At 37.8% G+C, this 19,144-nt stretch overlaps 1 protein-coding gene and 1 long non-coding RNA gene across 2 annotated transcripts in view; one reads left to right on the plus strand and one right to left on the minus strand.

Moving 5' to 3' along the window:
• Positions 1 to 210: 210 nt before the first annotated feature.
• Positions 211 to 8,967, plus strand: LOC128249813 (uncharacterized). Its single transcript, XR_008265936.2, has 3 exons — positions 211 to 360; positions 3,699 to 4,204; positions 8,830 to 8,967. It is a non-coding gene; the product is annotated as an uncharacterized LOC128249813 (long non-coding RNA).
• The window catches only part of LOC106873221 (methionyl-tRNA formyltransferase, mitochondrial), a 59,305-nt gene continuing 48,896 nt past the window's right edge, over positions 8,736 to 19,144 (minus strand). Inside the window, exons 9-10 of the mRNA XM_014920477.3 lie at positions 16,695 to 16,767; positions 8,736 to 9,030 (exon numbers count right to left, since the gene is read on the minus strand). Coding sequence (XP_014775963.3) covers positions 8,744 to 9,030; positions 16,695 to 16,767 — 360 coding nt within the window. The 3' untranslated portion in view covers positions 8,736 to 8,743. The remainder of the gene's footprint in view (positions 9,031 to 16,694; positions 16,768 to 19,144) is intronic.

Here is a 19,144-nt window from a genome sequence, read left to right on the forward strand (position 1 = left end):
GCATGTAGGTGTGTATGGATGGATGGATGGATGGACGGCATGTACATATGTGTGCCTATATTTACATACATGCATTCATATATCTATATCTATGTGTGTGTGCGTGTGTGCGAATATACACACACACACACACACACACACACACAAGCACACAAATACACGCTCATACTCACGCGCGCACACATACACACACGCGCGCGTGTGTGACGTTTGACGTTTTCCTGTTTTTCTTTGAATTTTCAGCACCAAAATATATTGAATGGAAGAGAATCTTTGGAAGCAGCCTGGAAAGAAGTACGCTAACATGTAACAGAAGAAAGAATGCAAAGAATTCCTGGATGTCAGCTTGACTTTACCAGCGTAAATAAGAAATGCAGTTGAGTCTGCATATTATTATTATTATTATTATTATTATTATTATTATAAGGGCGTTGGACCCGCAGTATCGTTAGAGCGTCGAACAAAACGCTTTGCGGTGTTTGTTTACAACACTTAACGTTTCCGTCGATGCTGAAAATCTAAACACTGTAAGCAAGGGAGTTAACTCGAATAAGTCCCCTCCACCCAAGGTTGACTTCATCTTTTTACCCTTCTGAGTTCGATGACCTCTTCCCTCCAAAATTTCTGGTCTTGTGCCTGAGCAACGATTTGGCAGTATCGTTAGCACGCCGGAAGAAAATGTTTTATTCAGCAGTATTTCTTCCAGATTTACGGTCTGAGTTCAAATTCCTCCCAGGTCGACTTTGACGTTCATCCTTTCAGGGTCGATAAAACAAATACCAGCTGAACACTGGAGGTCGCTGTATTCAGCTCCCCTGAAATTGCTGGCCAACATTTGAAACAAATATAGGCATAAATCGCAGCCATTTTCGTCGGCGAAAATTTAACTATGATTTGAGAAAATATAAGTTATAGAAATTCTCAACAATAAAACGGAATGTATTTTGTTATTGTTTTAACCTCAACAGAATTTTTTTTTTTTTAACAAAATGGGTACCAGTCAAGTACTGGGGTTGATGTAATCGACACCCCCTCCCACCTAAAAAACTGCTGGTCTTATGTCAAAATTCAAATTCCGCCGAGGTCGACTTTGCCTTTTATCTTTTCGGGGTCGAAGAAAAGAGTACCAGTCGAGTACTGGGGTCGATGTAATCAACTATCCCCTTCCTCAATTTCAAGCCTTGTGCCTATAATAGAAAGGATTATTATTAATACAGCAAAAGCGTTGGATTTCTAAATACGAAAGAGTGGCGAAAAAAACCGCACTGCGATATTTAGCCACGATTCTTTATATTCAGAGTTCAAAACCTGTCAGGTTCAATTTTGATTTTCATCCCACAGAGGATCGTTTAAAAGGACATGTTTCTGTCTTATTAAATTTCCTCAGCGATTAACTTAGACTATTCGTGCAATTAATGCACAAAGACTCCTTCTGTGTAGAGTTTAAAATCTAAACACTGCAAACAAAGGAGATGACTTGATTAAGATCAATTACTGAAATACTTTGTAACTAAGCACAATGGAGTGTGTAATGAATCTCATCGGTAAAGCTAAATAGGAAAATCAACAGGCCTGTTTCGGTCTTATTAGATCTCTTCAGCGAAACATATCCTACTCAGGTTGATCGGAATATAAAAGAAATAGAGAGAATTTAGTGGGGTTTGTTTTATGAATATGACATATTTAAAAAATCTAAATCAGAGAAGCGTTTGCATAGTAAATACAAATATGGTAGCCAAGTAGAATATGATTTGCTGAGAAGGTTTAAATGCAATCGAAACACGTCCATTGCATTCGCTAGTTGGGATTGCTTACATGATACGATTCATATTCATATCAACCTGCATCATCTTCATTTTCCAATAATTTCGACTTTGATGATCTCAGCTAACCAAAAATTTATAACTCACTACGTTGCATATGTGAGACACTACCATATTTTTACTTAGCATTTAGTCTGCAGAAGGTGGCGGGCTGGAGGTATCGTTGACATGCCGAGGGACAAATGCTTTTTTTTTTTTTTTAAATTTTTAGCGACATTTCATCCGCCTTTACGTTCTGAGTTCAAATTCCGCCGAGGTCGACTTAGCCGTTCATCTTTTCGCAGTTGATAAACGAAGCACCAGTTGAGCTCTGGGGTCGATGTAATCGACTTAACTCCTCACTCGAAATTACTGACTTTATTGCCAAAATTTGAAACCATTATTTTGTATCGGAAAGGTTGCGAGTTGGCACAATTATTAGCACACCGGGCAAATTGCTTAGCAGCATTTCGTTTGTCTTTATGTTTGTAGCTCAAATTCCGCTGAGGTTGACCTTGACTCTCACCCTGTCGGGGGTTGATAAGATAAGTACCAATCAAGTACTTGAATTGATGTATTCAACTTTCTCTCCCCCGAAAGTACTGGCCTTGTGCCAAAATTCGAAACTATCATTTAGTATACACCAAGGCTGGTAGAATTCTTAGAGCGTCGAAAGAAAATGCCTTGCGGCATTTGTTCTCGTTCTTTAAGTTATGAGTTCAAATACTGCCGAGGCCAACTTTACTTTTTATCCTTTCAAGGTCGATAAAATAAAGGACCAGTCAAGTATTGGGGTCGATGTAACTGACTGTCCTTCTTCCGCTAAAATTGCTAGTTTCGTGATAAAAAAAAAATTCGAATTATTTCGTATTCAGAACGTTCTCCTGAAGTACTTTTCCTCAGTCAACTTGTCTGATATTCATATTGAAGAGTCTACCATTGTATATACTGTCAAATATGTAATGGTGTGATAGTGTAGGGAAGTTCTCGACCGGGGTCCATATAAGATTTTGGAGGGTCCATGCAACAAAATAGTAGATTGGAGATCCACAATACTATTTTAAGGACCCCTGAAAAAATTTTGCTTTAGATGCATGTATTGGTATGTATTGCAAGAAACAGCTCGGTTTCCTTATCCAACATTTTACAGAGTTCAAACTACACAAGTTAATGTGTGATGAACTAAATAGGAATTTTAAAAAAGTTTCTATAAAACTCGGACGGCTATGGTGGAGGCTACCAGAATTAAATAGTAATCAGAGGGGTCCATAGATAAAAGTTGGTCGAGATCCCCTGAATCTAGGCTTCAGCCAACCAGTTGTTTGGTTGAAGAAAAGTTTACAGCAAATGAATGGGTGGACTACATTCCACAGTCTCAGTCACATTAATGAATCATTCAGATTAAACGGGCTTGTCTTTTTTTGTTGTTGTTTTTATTTTGAAGTAAATTCGGGGCGGAGTTATTTTTAGTTTGAAAGATTGTGACGGTGGTGGTGGTAGCGATTATGGCGGCGATGTTGTTGTTCTCTTCTTTTTCTTCTTTCTTCTTCAAATCAGCCTTGATCAAACTGGGTTGGAGAGAATTTCAACAGTAATCATCCCGTCATTACACACACACACACACACACACACACACACACATACATATATATATGTATATACAACTTTAGCCAAAAGTATTAGGCCACCCCAATGTTTTGGGTTCTGCTATCTCAATGTTAATGAAACTCGTGCACATGGTAGATTATGGTATATTTCACAATATACATTAGTTCTAATATCTGGCTGACCCTCCTTTACCATCAATTACCGCTTTTATACTGTACTGTACATATGCAACCAATTATGAGTTAGACCAACGTCCAAAACTAACTCATGTTTCCTTGATTATTTCAGAGTTTTATGCTAAAATACATTGTAGATACAGTTAATAAACAGTAAAATGCCTAAAACAAGGTGGTTGAGTGAGTGTGAGTGAGGTCAAATCGTAGCTCATCACGAAGATGGAATGTCTCAAAAGCAAATTGCTCAGAAGATGAAATGTTCTCGTTGTGCAGTGCAAACGACTCTCTAGCACTTCAGAGAGACAAAAGATGTGAAGTCAATACAAAGAACAGGCAGAAGAAAGGTTACATCACCTCGTGATGATAGATCCATCATCCGTCAGTCGCTCAGAAACAGAAGAAAAACATCGTCGGAGCCCTGTACGGACTTCAACAAGGCAAATACTTCACAAATATCAATCAGAACTGTTAGAAGAAGGCTTGTAGAGTGCGGTCTGAAAGGCGCCATGGGTTTCTGAAGCGAATATGGAAAAACGTCTTCTGTGGGCCAAAAGCCACTCAAATTGGACTAGTGGGCAATGGTCAAAAGTCATATGATCTGATGAAAGTAACTATGAGGTAAGATAGTACATGTATTCAATCAACATATAAATTTAATGTAGCTAGTTTGTTGCCCAAAATATATATATAAAAAAAAATTATCCAACATAATGCTATTGTTTTTCATGTTTTTAGTCAGGTTTTCGGTACATCTGGTGCAACTTTCATACGTCGCAGACTTGGGGAAGTCTGGTACCAACCATAAAACATGGGAGTGGTTCTAGCATGGTGTGGGCCTGCATGTCTGCCACAGGACCCGGAGAAATGTTTTTATGTCAGGGAAGGATAAATTCAGCTACCTATGCTTCTATGTTATCAGATGTTTTATAGCCATCAATTGCTAAATTGCATCCAGAAGTGTCGGAAAGTCAAGGTTAGATTGATACACTCGGCCGACGTCTTAATCACTTTGTCTTTATATGACAAACTGCGATATGAGGTGTTTTGTTTGCAATTTTTAGCAGACCTAAATTCTTTAAATTATAAGCCAATGGTCTTTTTAATTGGTCGTGTTGTGTTTAGCTCTAAAAACGTAATCACATGTTCTTAGGATAATTACCATGTTGTATTAAACATAACTTCAATATCTTAATGCTTTTATATTGGAACGCCGGGTAAAATGTTTAGCAACATTTCGTTCGACCATACGTTCTGAGTTCAAATTCCGCCGATGTTCGACTTTGCCTTTCATCATTTCGAGGTCGATAAAATAAGTATCAGCCAAGTCCTGGTATTGATGTAATCGACTTACCCGCTCCCCCGAAATTGATGGCTTTATGCCAAAATTTGAAACCAATATTTTTAAGCACTTTCCTCAGACCCATTTCCTGCCTCTCGTTTCACCGTGGCTCACCTACTCTATCCTTTTATCCCTACCTATCTCCTCAATTTTACCACCATCTGCACTATTATTTTTCATCACTACTACCACCTCTTTTTCACTCTTATCCTTTACCAAGACACCGTTTTTTTTACCACCCCACCCCATTAACCCTTTCTCTCTCAGTCATTCACTACACAACTTTCAGAATCCAACACTAGGAAACTGTATAAATTTACAAACCAATTAAACTCATATCAGCACTAAGATCAATGATGGAATTAAAAATAAAATAATTTACTAAACTATTAACTACATCATTCGAAGCACGAACATTTAAAAAAATATTTACGTCTACAATTACTAGAGATAAAACTGATGGCGGTGGGATGTGATCTTTTTGATTAATAACATAGATACAAGGTGGTATCAAAAAGTTCCAAGACTAGTTCTGTAGCACGCCAACAGATGACAGTACACGGTTACGTGCGCAGTGAGAGCCATAGTGACTTTCGTGAGGCAATGTGTTTACTTAGCAAGTTGTGAAATTTCTGCGATTTTTGTCATGGACAGGAAGTTGGAACAAAGAGCCAACGTGGAATTTTGCATTAAACTTGAGAAGTCTGCTACAAAGACATTGAGTATAATTCGATAAGCTTACGGCGATGAGGCAATGGGTCGTACGCAATATTTCGAGTGGCACGGGCTCTTCAAAAACGTCCCCAAAAGACCGTGAGCGATCTGGACAACCTGCTACGAATGCCATCTCCGGAAATGGGGGAAAAAAAATTCATCAGCTTGTGCATGAGGATCGTCCGAGGACAATCAACGACGTTTTGAAGCGTTTGAGGGAGGACATTCGGCGAAAGCGACTGGATCTGTGGAGCGCGAAGAATTGGAGTCTTCACGACGAGAATACACCGCCACAGGGCTCTCCTCACTCGAGAATTTCTCGCCAAAAACAACATGGTATCGCTTCTGCACCTGCAGACTTCTATCTCTTCCTCAAGAAGAAAATGCAACTCAAAGGTCGCTGTTTTAATACCGTTGTCAAAATCCAGTGCGAATCGCATAAGGTCCTCGATTCGCTAACGGAAAACGACTTCCAGGTCGGGTTCCAAAAGTGGCAGAAACGTTGGGACCGGTGTATTGCTGCACAAGGTGACTGTTTCGAAGGAGATTATGTTAAAACTTGGGTAAATAAGTTGTTTTTTATTAAACATAACTAGTCCAGGAACCTTATATTAAGCCCCCCCCTCTCTCACACACTTTCATGGGGATGCGTGAGCTACAAAGAAAAAAGACCAATCCCAGTTTTTGATTGCAGCTCAAGATTCTGGAAGGGTAAAGGGACAGAGTTGACCTGAGATTTGAACTCTGTAAGTACTTATATACCTTTTATCTGTTTACTGGCTTCAGCCATTAGACTGTGACCATGCTGGGGTAATTACCTTGAAGGATTTAGTCAAAAAAATTGACCCCAGTACTTTATTCTTTTCTAAGCCCAGTACTTATTCTATCAGTCTCTTTTTGCCGAACCGCTAAGTTACGGGGAGGAAAACAAACCAATACCGGTTATCAAGTGGTGGATGAGACAAACACTAACATCCACACACACAAACACACGCATACGATGGACTTCTTTCAGTTTCCATCTTCCAAATCCACTCATATGGCTTTGGTTGGCATGGGGCTATAGTAGAAGACATTTGTCCAAGTTGTCATGAACTTGGAACCATGTGGTTGGGAAGCAAACTTGTTTTCCATGACAGCATATTTTATATATACATACAGTTCATACTTACAGAAAAACAAAAGATGAAGACAGGTATAAGAACAACAAGCAGGTGTATTAGCTAAACGGTCAGGAAAAATGGAAAAGTCTTTTACATTTCCAGCCTACAAGTCTTACAAAGAAAGGAAGATTTCAGTGGTCCAACATATATATATATATATATATATATATATATATATATATATATATATATATATATGGGATGCCTGTGTAGTAAGAAGCTGGCTTCCTAACCACATGGTTCTGTGTTCAGTCCCACTGCATAGCACCCTGGGCAACTATCTTATAATACAGCCTCAGGCTAACCAAAACCTTGTGAGTGGATTTAGTAGCTAGAAACTGAAAGAAGCTCGTCATATATATATATATATATATATATATATACACATATCTGTATGTATGTCCTTGTATCTGTTTGTCACCACTTGACAACCGGTGTTGGTGTGTTTACACCCCCGTAACATTGCAGTTTGGCAAAAGAAACTGAAAGAATAAATATTAGGCTTTACAAAAATAAGTTCTGGGGTCGATTTGCTCAATTAAAACCCTTCAAAGTGGTGTTCCAGCATGGCTGCAGTCGAATGACCGAAACAAGTAAAGGAATAAAAGAATGCTATTTGTAACCTGATTTTAGGATAGGTACACTGTGTCCTTGCATATGTAATGGATCAACAAAAGTGCTGACAACACAAGGGGTACCTGGCCATAAAACACTTAGAAAACCTGCCACGAATGTCATCCCCGGAAATGGGGGAAAAAATTCATCAGCTTGTGCATGAGGATCGTCCGAGGACAATCAACGACTTTCTGAAGCATTTGAGGGAGGGCATTCGGCGAAAGCAACTGGATCTGTGGAGCGCGAAGAATTGGAGTCTTCGTGATGACAATACACCACCAGGATGGAAACAGATGAGAAATGATGCTGCCAATAGTGATGTCAATAATACACACACACACACACACTTACACACATATATATTGTCATTGTATAGAGTCTGATGAGCTGTCCACAAGGTTGTGGCTTTTGTGGATGCGAAACCATTGGTAACTCTATGACCAGAATTTAACTTTATGTTTTAATATATTGTGTTTTAGTCAACAGACTCTGGCCATGATGGGGCACCACCTTGAAGAATTTTAGCAGCTAGTTACAGGGATGTAAACACACCAACACTGGTTGTCAAGTGGTACTGAAGGACACACACAGACATATATATATATACACACACACGACAGGCTTCTTTCAGTTTCTGACTACCAAATTCACTCACAAGGTTTTGGCTGGCCTAAGGCTATACTAGAAAATACTTGCCCGTGGTTCCATGCAGTGGGACTGAACCTGGAACCATGTGGTTGGGAAGCAAGCTACTTATAACACAGCCATGCCTGCATCCAGCTGTAAAAATCATGCCAAAACAGACACAGTAGCCTGGGGTAGTCTTCTATCTGGGCAGCTCCTGTCAAACCATCCAGCTCATGCCAGCATGGAAGGCAGATGTTAAACAATGATGATGATGATAATATATATATATACAGGGTGTCCACAAAGTCTGGGTACATGGGATTAACACATACTTTAAGAAATTATTATTTCTTATATTTAATTGTTTATGTTATGATTTTATTTACTCCATGTACCCAGACCTTGTGGACACCCTGTTTATATATATATATATATAATTAAAAAAAAATTTAATTAATTCTTTATTTTGTATATTTTCACTTGTCTTGCCCGTTCACATTTTGGTGTGCGCTTAATTTCCCTAGAGAACATTCTTTTCTTTTGTGGTTTGATCGTAGATGGTATATCTCTAGCATAATGAATGTCCACTTAGTGGTCATCCCATATATATATATATATATATATATATATATATATATATGTAAAAGCCTTTAAGGGTTTTTTCTTTTTCAAAAAAACTATCAGCAACCCATTATGTAGCTAGCTTCGGATTGTTCGTTTTTTATTATAAATATCATCGTACAGATAATTCTTTTGGCTGTCAAATTTACAAATCTTGTTTGCAGGTACTTTACAAAGAAACCCATTCTGAAACTCCTGAGCAGTCATCGTTTTACCCTTGATGATTCTCCGAAAGGCCACCCAACCATTGACACACTTAATCATCAAACAGTTAGCTTTCTTGTAATGTAACACAGTCCCAGGGTGAACATCATCTGAGGAATTTACCGACAGCTTCTGCTTCAGTAACAAATTGACATGGTATTCTAAAAGAAGAAAAAGAAAAGAAAAAGAATGAATGAACAGGATGAAGAGAAAGAGAGAGATAAGAAAATGTTTAGACATAAACGGAATTATTGTTAGAGGGAAAGAACACAGCAGAAAGTTTGTGAAGGGTAGCAGGGTGGCAGGGAGTTAGAAGGGATGTAAATATTTATTGTGGTAACATAAATAATTATTGACCAATGCGATATCAATGGTTTTCTGTGTAATATTAATGTGTGAGTGTGTGTTGTGAGTGAATATATATATATATATATATATATATATATATACACACACACACACACACACATATATATATATACAAATATGTATACAAATATATGCATACACATATATATGTATATGTACATATAAGTATATACATATATAAGTACATATTCTTTTACTTGTTTCAGTTATTTGACTGCAGCCATGCTGGAGCACCACCTTAAAGGGTTTTAGTCAAAGAAATTGATTTCAGGACTTATTCTTTGTAAGCCTAATACTTATTTTATCGGTCGTTTTTGCCGAACTACTAAGTTATAGGACCATAAACACACTAACATCTGTTGTCAAGTGATGGTGGAGGGACAAACACAAAGCCACACACACACACACACACATATATATATACAACGAGCAGTGGCCTGGGAATTAAATTTGTTTAGTGGATGCAAACTCACTTCCAAAATTTTTTTGCAAATAAGGCCAGCCAATTTTTCTTCTATCTTAATATCAAAACAAAAACAGGTATGATAATATTTTTTATTATTATACATGGAAAAGTAATGCTTCAAATCATTCTAAAAATTTTTCTATGCTCACTTGTTTTCCAAGAGGATTTCCAAAGTGTTTTCATTGCACAAGTTTTTATGTACATGCATTACAGCCCAGTGTGTTAGATGGTGTTGCATCATTGTGGTACAGAGTCAGATCTTCAAACACCAAAGGGTGTCGAACATTCCTTTACTTGATGCAACAGACACTGGCTTGCAACATGATGACATCCTCATCACAAAGGCTTGTCCATAGTGCTTTCAGAAGAATGGTGATTTGGGAAACAAAGTTCAATGCATCAGTGACCATGACAACTGTAGATCCACCTTCGTGGAGGACAAGGTCCAGAGAGTGGTTTCTGCAGTGTATAATATATACCAGGAAGCATCTTTTAATCTCTTTTGTATGCCTGAAATGTTTCTACTCATGGTACATGCACCATCAAAGGCAAAAGCAGCATAATTTTGAGCCCAGCTCAATGTTTAGACAACAAAAAACAGCCAGAATAATGTTAGTTAGTGTCTCTGAAGTGTAGTCAGGAGAAAATCTTTGTGGATATCCTGGTTTTCAGAAACATGATGACAATAATTGATCCTTGTTTCATGCCAGAGCAATCACATATAATACCAATAAACAACCATTTTTCTCATCTCATGTAGGGTGTTATGAGCATATGCCTCAAAGATTTCATTTTGTATGGTATCAGATAAGAAATTAACTCATCATTTAAGCAGCTTGTCTTAGTTCAGCACCACACTCATCAGCAAGTTCTTTTATGAGATTTACAAAGTCTCCTGTGACATGTGTTAACTTTCTCTTCAAAAATGGAACTAGTGACTCCTTTTATCTTTTACTAAGACTCTTCCTTGATCCTTCAACAATGAAACTGCAAACTAGTTATCTTTTACAAAAAAATTTCCTTAATTCACTAATCATGAAAGTGCTAACCACTATTATCTTCCACTAAAGATGTTCTTCAATTCTTCAATGAACTGGTAACTACTAATATCTTTTATTAGATATTCCTTAATTTTATTCTCTCCAAAGACGGAATAGTTGGCTCACATGGAAACCTTTGCTCAATGATATATGATCAACAGATTCAGCTATTCTAGAAACAACTGTGAGAAACTTTACATATTATTTCTTAATCCCTTATTTACTATAACTACTCTGCAATTATGTTTGAATAAAAAAAATTAATATGCTCTAAAGTGATGCCAGATGCTTTACTTGTTTATCTCTCTTTCTAATCTATATCTGCCAGCTCAATGATGAACCGCTTATAACCATCTTTGATAGGCAGCTTCAACAACATCTTCGTTTCAGCTGCTGTTCAAGCTGAAATTTTAGAGGTAAACCAACTTTAGCACTTAAAGTTCACACCTATTACATTACATCATTAGACAGTTTTTTTAAAAATATATATACACACACACAGACATATATATTGGGTCATCCCATAAATAATGCAGTTCTTTTATACTTCTTTTATTTTTCAAAATTAAGATAAACAAAGTTCTTTTTTAATCTAAAATATACTCTCCTTCATTTTCTACAATGCTCTTCTATCTATTTGGTAGACTTGCAAGGTCCCTCTTCCAAAATTCATTTGTCCATGATGAAAAATTCTCCTCCAGTAATGTGAGGGTTAGAATTGTGACCTTACCTACAGAATTCGTATTTTTTCCGTCCAAATGATTTTGAAGACTGTGGAATAAATGATAATCAGATAGGGCAATGTCCAGCGAATATGGTGGGTGGGGCATCATTTCCCATTCAAACTGCTCAAGCTTTTAGAATGTCATCCTCGCTGTATGTGGCCAAGCATTATCCTGACAGAAGAGCGCCTTTTGTCTTAAAACCAAAGATGGTCATTTTCCTTCAAGCACTAACTTAAACCACTCAAGCTACTCGCAGTAGATTGCCATTGTTATCATTTGGTTTGGGTTTAAAACTTCAAAGTGGACTAAACCTTTCATATCTCACCAAGCAGATAACAACACCTTATGTGGGTGAAGACCTTTCCCTACCCACTGTCTTCAGCACTTGACATTTTTATACAGAGCTAATTTCTCGTCACTAGTCACTATTCAGTCCAAAGAAGGTTCATTCATGAGACATGACAGCAAAGAAGAGAGCACACATTCACTCTCTGCACGTGATTAGACTCGGAAAGTTTGTGAGGAACCCATTGACCCAATTTGCTGACTTTTCTGATGGCACGCAAGTGTCAATGAATGGTTGAATAACCAAATCCAAGTATCTCTGCTAGTTCCGCAACAGTTACAATGGGATTTTGTTTCACCAGAGTTTGCAGGATGCCCTCGTTGAGCTCTGCGGATCTTCCAGGATGTGGCTCGTCTTCTAGGCTGAAGTTTTCAGCTTGGAATTTCTGGAACCACCACTGATACTGGCTTATTGTCCGATCCCCATATACTGCATTAATATTCCCCACACTCTCCGTTGCCTTTATTGAACTCTTACAGCAAAATATGCCAAATATGCTCCTTTGTCACTTCCATTTTAGCTTTGGAAAAATAACTGTTAAACCAAACTACACTATTCAAAACTTGCACTAAGAATACGCACAAGGTAAAATTACTACCTGCTTTTATAGAAAGTTGATGCAAGTAGTTTATCCTGTCCCCCTCCAACTTTTAATTCATGCAATTGAAAAACCGCATTATTTATGGGATGACCCAATACATACACACACACACTCACACACACATACACACACACACACACACACACACAACAGGCTACATTTCCAACTACCAAATCGGCTGACAAGGCTTTGGTCGACTTGGGACTATAGTTGAAAGCACTTGCCCAACTTGCCACACATTGGGACTGAACCCAGAACCATGTAGATGGGAGGTTTCAGTGGTAGGATTGCAGCCATAGTGGAGCACCACTTTAATTTATTTCCTATCAGCTTCATTGTCACTTTATGGCTGGAAGTTGGTCTATAATTGAGTTTGTAGCAGCTGATCTCTTCTGAGTGCATCCTTGAATGACTGACTGGTCCAGTATTATTGTTAGGACTTTATCGAATGTTTTATTTTTGTTTTGTTTTTGTTTAATGTTTAAGTAGAGGTCCCTTTTATACTTCTGATTACTTTAGATAAGCAGTTGACCAGGTGAAGACCTCTAAATATCAGACACAAAATCATACGTGCACAGATATATACACACACACATACACAATGGGCTTTTTTCAGTTTCTGTCTACCAAATTCACTCACAAGGCTTTGACTGGCATGAGGCTAAAGTGGAAGACATTTAACCAAAGTGCCATGCAGTGGAACTGAACCTGCAACCATGCGGTTGGGAAACAAGCTTCTTACCACACAGCCATGCCTGCAGTTATCTATATATATTCATATACATACACACACACACACACACACATATATGTATATATACATATGTACATCCCACACATCATCATCATCATCATCCAGTGTTTTAAATCCAGGTTTTGTCCCTGTTAACAGGGTGGCTGGATCTACCTCAATGCCATAGCAACTGAGGTAGGCAGGTGCAGCTCACCTCAACCTTTAGATTGGCTGGTGTCCATTCTCCCTTGCAATCAAGAGGCTTTTTTGGAGCTGGATTGTCTTCATATCAATGCAAAACATGGAAAGACATACATATACACATACATACATGTGTGTGTGTGTGTGTGTGTGTGTGTGTGTGTGTGTGTGTGTGTGTGTGCGCGTGTGTGGTGTGAAAATGTTCTAGAAAATATAAACATGATAGGTACTGAAACAACAAGATGTGCTGAATATTCTAAGATAATTTTCCACTTTATTTTACAAACTATCTGCAAAATATCTCTTGTATTTTTTTAGCATTATAAAAAAAGATAAACTCAAAATTTCGTTTCAGAATATTACAGACAATGAGCAGAAATAGAAGATGACCGTTATTAGCAGAACACACACACACACACACACAGAGTGTATATCGTAGGCTGTCTGTGAATATCAAAGATGATGTTTTATATTACATTTCACTTCAAAGAAGTTGTCATGTACAAATGGTGTTCACTTGTCAAGAAATCTTCAGCAGCAGATAAGGGTTAGTGATACAAAGAGCAACTAGCAGTAAAGCACAATGGCACAATAACAGAGACGAGCTTAGCCCATGTAAGCATGGAAAAAACAGAAGTTAAGAGGAATGAACAAAAAACGAAAGCATATAACAAAAGCTTGTATCTTTCATCTTCTTTTGTCTTTAACTTGTTCCAGTCATCAGACTGTGGTCATACTGGAGCACCACCTTGGAGTCAAATAAATCCACTCCAGTACTTTTTTTATTTTAAGCCGGTATTTGTTTTATCAGTCTTTTTTTGCCAAACTGCTGCATTACAGGGATGTAAACAAACCAACATAAGTTGTCAAGCGGTGATGGGGGACAAACACAGACACAAAGATACACACACGTAAGATTTATATATATATATATATATATATATATATATATCATCATCATCATCATCATCATCATCATCGTTTAACGTCCGCTTTCCATGCTAGCATGGGTTGGACAATTTGACTGAGGACTGGTGCAACCGGATGGCTACACCAGGCTCCAATCTAATTTGGCAGAGTTTCTACAGCTGGATGCCCTTCCTAACGCCAAGGACGAATTCTTTTACAAGAATTTATCAAGTAGCTAGCGTGAAAAAACCTCATAAGGGAAAAAATCCATCATTTATTCCCGAAATATATATTTATATTTATATAAGGGCATTACTATACAATAACGCCTCACGCCATGAGGGACTCTAAGGTCAGACTACTATAAAAAAAACACATTTTTACCGAACACGAGGAAATGTAACTCTCAAAGCCAGCCCCTTAAAGACAGACTAAATTATAGATCATGATTTCGTAGTTATTGTAGTATTATACAACCTCTACTCGTCAGTATAATATGGCCAAGAAAAATAGAAGTAAACAGAGAATCAACATACCAAACGAACATCGTATATCCAATATAGCATATAGAAGACTGTTCATCGCTATTTCCCTATGTAAGTGGCTTTTTCCCTATGTAAATGTGCTTTTTATGGTAGTTTGACCTTAGAGTCCCTCATAGCGTGAGGCATTATTGTATAGTAATGCCCTTATATAAATATATATATATATATACACACACACACATATATATATATATATATATATATATATATATATATACATATACATACACATATACAATGGGCTTCTTTCAGTTTCCATCTACCAAATCCACTCACAATGCTTTGGTCAGCCCAAGGCTATAGTAGAAGACACTTCCACAAGGTGCCATGCAGTGAGACTGAAGCCAGAACCATGTGGTTGGGAAGCAAGCTCCTTACCACACAGCCACACCTATAATATATATAATGTAATTGATAACATAAGCATGTCTCAGTTTGAGCCATTTTACTAAAGCTGATTCATTATTTTCTTATTACTCTTGTGTTTTATTTAGTCCCAATGCGTGGCACCTTGGGCAAGTGTCTTCTACTATAGCCTCGGGCCGACCAAAGCCTTGTGAGTGGATTTGGTAGACGGAAACTGAAAGAAGCCCGTCGTATATATGTATGTGTGTGTGTATGTTTTTGTGTCTGTGTTTATCCCCCCAACATTGCTTGACAACCGACGCTGGTGTGTTTACGTCCCCGTTACTTAGAGGTTCGGCAAAAGACCCCGATAGAATAAGTACTAGGCTTCCAAAGAATAAGTCCTGGGGTCGATTAACACGACTAAAAGGTGGTGCTCCAGCATGGCCGCAGTCAAATGACTGAAACAAGTAAAAGAGTAAAAGAGAGTAAAGAGTACACAGTGTGATTTGAGGAAAACTTAGCTACTATTTGGAACAGACCATGTGATTACACAGAAGCTTCCTTGGGTATTCTGTAATTATAGAGTGAATGTATGTTATTCTATTTACTTTTGTGCATGCTTTGGCTTTGGGACAGGTAAACTGCCACTGCAAGTCATAAGAATCAGCTACACTACTATAAAACTCTGCATCAAGAAAAACTGTCCAAACCATGTCTGTGTGGGAAAGTGGACATAAAGCAATGATTATGATGATGATGATGATGATGATGATGATGATGATGACAGTGACAATGATGACATGAACTAGTTTTGTAATAATATCTCATTGTTACCAATACAAGATCAGCCATCATGGAAGTGTCTTATTTGTATGGTTATTCCAACAGTTAAAGTCAAGAACTTTATACTTTGTATGTTTGTACCTGAATGCATGAAATTAACATTGGTTATCTGAAGTTTATTCAATGGTTTCCAAGTTTGTAATTTAATGGTGAGAAGAAAAAATTTTATTTTGGTGTGTTTTCCTGTAATATATTTTTAAAGCTAGTTTATAAATTGGGTGTAAAATCTGCTGCAATTTCAAGAGATTTCTGATAACATGTCAACTATTCTATATTTCAGCTGCATTTTATTCAAACAATATCCTCTATGTGTATGATGGCGTTGACTTAATGCATAAAGCATCAACAAGATAACTAAGTAAACATTTATGTGATGATGGAAAAACAATTCTGGTCATTACTCTTACTCTTATACTCTTACTTGTTTCAGTCATTTGACTGTGGCCATGCTGGAGCACCGCCTTTAGTCGAGCAAATCGACCTCAGGACTTATTCCTTGTAAGCCTAGAACTTATTCTATCAGTCTCGATGAACTTCCTCATAGTCTTCATTTATATATATATGTGTGTGTGTGTTTGCATATATATATATATATATATATATATATATATATATGTATATATATATATATATGAATATTTAGACACACATACACACATATATACATGAAACTTAAAGCCTACATAGACATGCACTTACCTTTTGCGGTTTCATTATCAACCATGTCTAATAACTTCACAACCTTGCAATCCCAAATTGTTTTCAAATAGACCTGGAAATACATCATCATCACAATTATCAACATGAAAAGATAACCAGAATTATCCCCAAATAACTATACCAATGTTACCCATCCAACAACAACCTCTATTTTATTTCTGTTTTTGTTGTTATTGAATTTTTTCTTTGACAAGGTAATCTGCAGGCCCTGCTAATACAACTTCTAATAGCCTTGACCTGAATTTCACAACATCCTATTTTGTTCTCAGATGAAACTAAAAACTAAAATCATCATTTTCAAATCCCATAAGAGTAGATACCAGTCATATACTAGGGCCCAATACAATAAGGCATTCCCAGCTGTTTATATGCATACATACATATGTCATGTAAATTGGCATCCATGCCGGTGGCATGTAAAAGCACTCTGGTGTCACACAAATGGCACAAATGCTGGTGGCACATAAAAGCACCCATTGCACTCTCAGATTGATTAGCATTATGGCATTAGGAAGGGAATCCAGTTGTAGAAAATCATGCCAAATCAGACTGGAGCCTGGTACAGCCTTCCAACATGTAAGCCTGGTCAAACCATCCAACCTATGCCAGCATGGAGAACAGACATTAAATGATGATGATGATATATATATATATATCTACATACATACACACATACATATATATAGAAATACATTTATACATATATACACATACATTTTTAAGTGGCACTCTCTTAGTCACAACAAGGGTTCCAGTTGATCCGATCAATGAAACAGCCTGCTAGTGAAATTAACATGCAAGCAGCTGAGCATTCCACTAATATGTGTACTCATAATGTAGTTCTCAGGGAGATTCAGTGTGACAAGACTAGCCCTTTTTAAATACTGATAGTGTTCATTTTTTCCAGCTGAGTGAAGTGAGCAACTTGAAATGAAGTGTCTTGTTCAAGGACACAAAATGCCACCAGAAATCAAACTCGTGACTTTACCATCATAAGCTGGATACCCTAACCACTAAGTGACATGTATACATATATACTCGCACACACACACATATATATTCACTCACATATACACATAGCTAAATACATAAACACACATATACATATCATCATCATCATCATCATCATCGTTTAACGTCCGCTTTCCATGCTAGCATGGGTTGGACGATTTGACTGAGGACTGGTGAAACCGGATGGCAACACCAGGCTCCAATCTAATTTGGCAGAGTTTCTATAGCTGGATGCCCTTCCTAACGCCAACTACTCAGAGAGTGTAGTGGGTGCTTTTACGTGTATACACGTATATACCTATATACACATACACATATATATTTAATATTTTGGACTAATAGGTATATGCCAATTAGTGTGTTGAAGTGTTGAGTAGAGTACTGGCACAGTTTGGGCTGCCTGGTGTCATCCGCAGTTGGGGTATATTTCCATTGGATCTACTTCAGGATCTCCAGTGTTAGTTGAGACAGATCTGGTTACTTAATCAATTAACATTATATATATATATATATATATATATATATATACATCATCATCATTTAACGTCCGCTGTCTATGCTGGCATGTGTTGGACAGTTTGACCAGGCTGGCACACTGGAAGGCTGTGCCAGATTCCAGTCTGATTTGGCATGGTTTTCAACAGCAGGATGACTTTCCCAATGCTAACCACTGCAAGAGTGTAATGGGTGATTTTAGGTGCTACCAGCACAGGTGCCATTTGCATGACACTGGGGTACTTTTACATGCCAATTTGTGAGACACCGGTATCTGTCACAACTGTGATTTTGTTCGGCTTGATGTGTCTTTTTCTCAAGCAGGACATAATGCCAAAGCTCTCAGTCATTTCTTCCTTGAGACCCAACACTTGAAAGGAACTCAGCCACTTTGCCCCCGTGAGGCCCAATGCTCAAAAGATGTTCTTTACGTGCCATCAGCATTACCATTACCATTGAAATTACCATTGATGGGTCCTCTCAAGCACAACAGATCACCAAAGGTCTCAGTCACTAGTCACTGCCTCTGTGAGGATCAAAGTTCAAAGATCATACTTCACCACCTCATCCCATGTCTTCCTGGGTCAACCTCCACCACAGGTCCCTCCACAGTTAGAGATCGGCACTTCTTTACACAGCTGTCCTTGTCCATACGCATCACATAACCATACCAGTGCTGTTGCCTCTTCTGCCCACCAAATCTGATACCTCTTATGCCTAACTTTTCTCTCAAGATGCTTACACTCTGTTGCACATGCACACTCACATTCTCACAGCTACGCTCTTGGAGCATCCACATCCACAACTAACATGGTCAACTAGATAATGGAAGCTATCTACTACCTCTAGCTTGCCCCCCTGGCAGTTGATGGAGTCTATTTTCTGCACATTTTCAGCATTTATTGTACCTGTGCAATCTTCCA

This window comes from Octopus bimaculoides, chromosome 18 (assembly GCF_046866305.1).
Source record: "Octopus bimaculoides isolate indiv1 chromosome 18, ASM4686630v1, whole genome shotgun sequence".
NCBI lineage: Eukaryota > Metazoa > Mollusca > Cephalopoda > Octopoda > Octopodidae > Octopus > Octopus bimaculoides.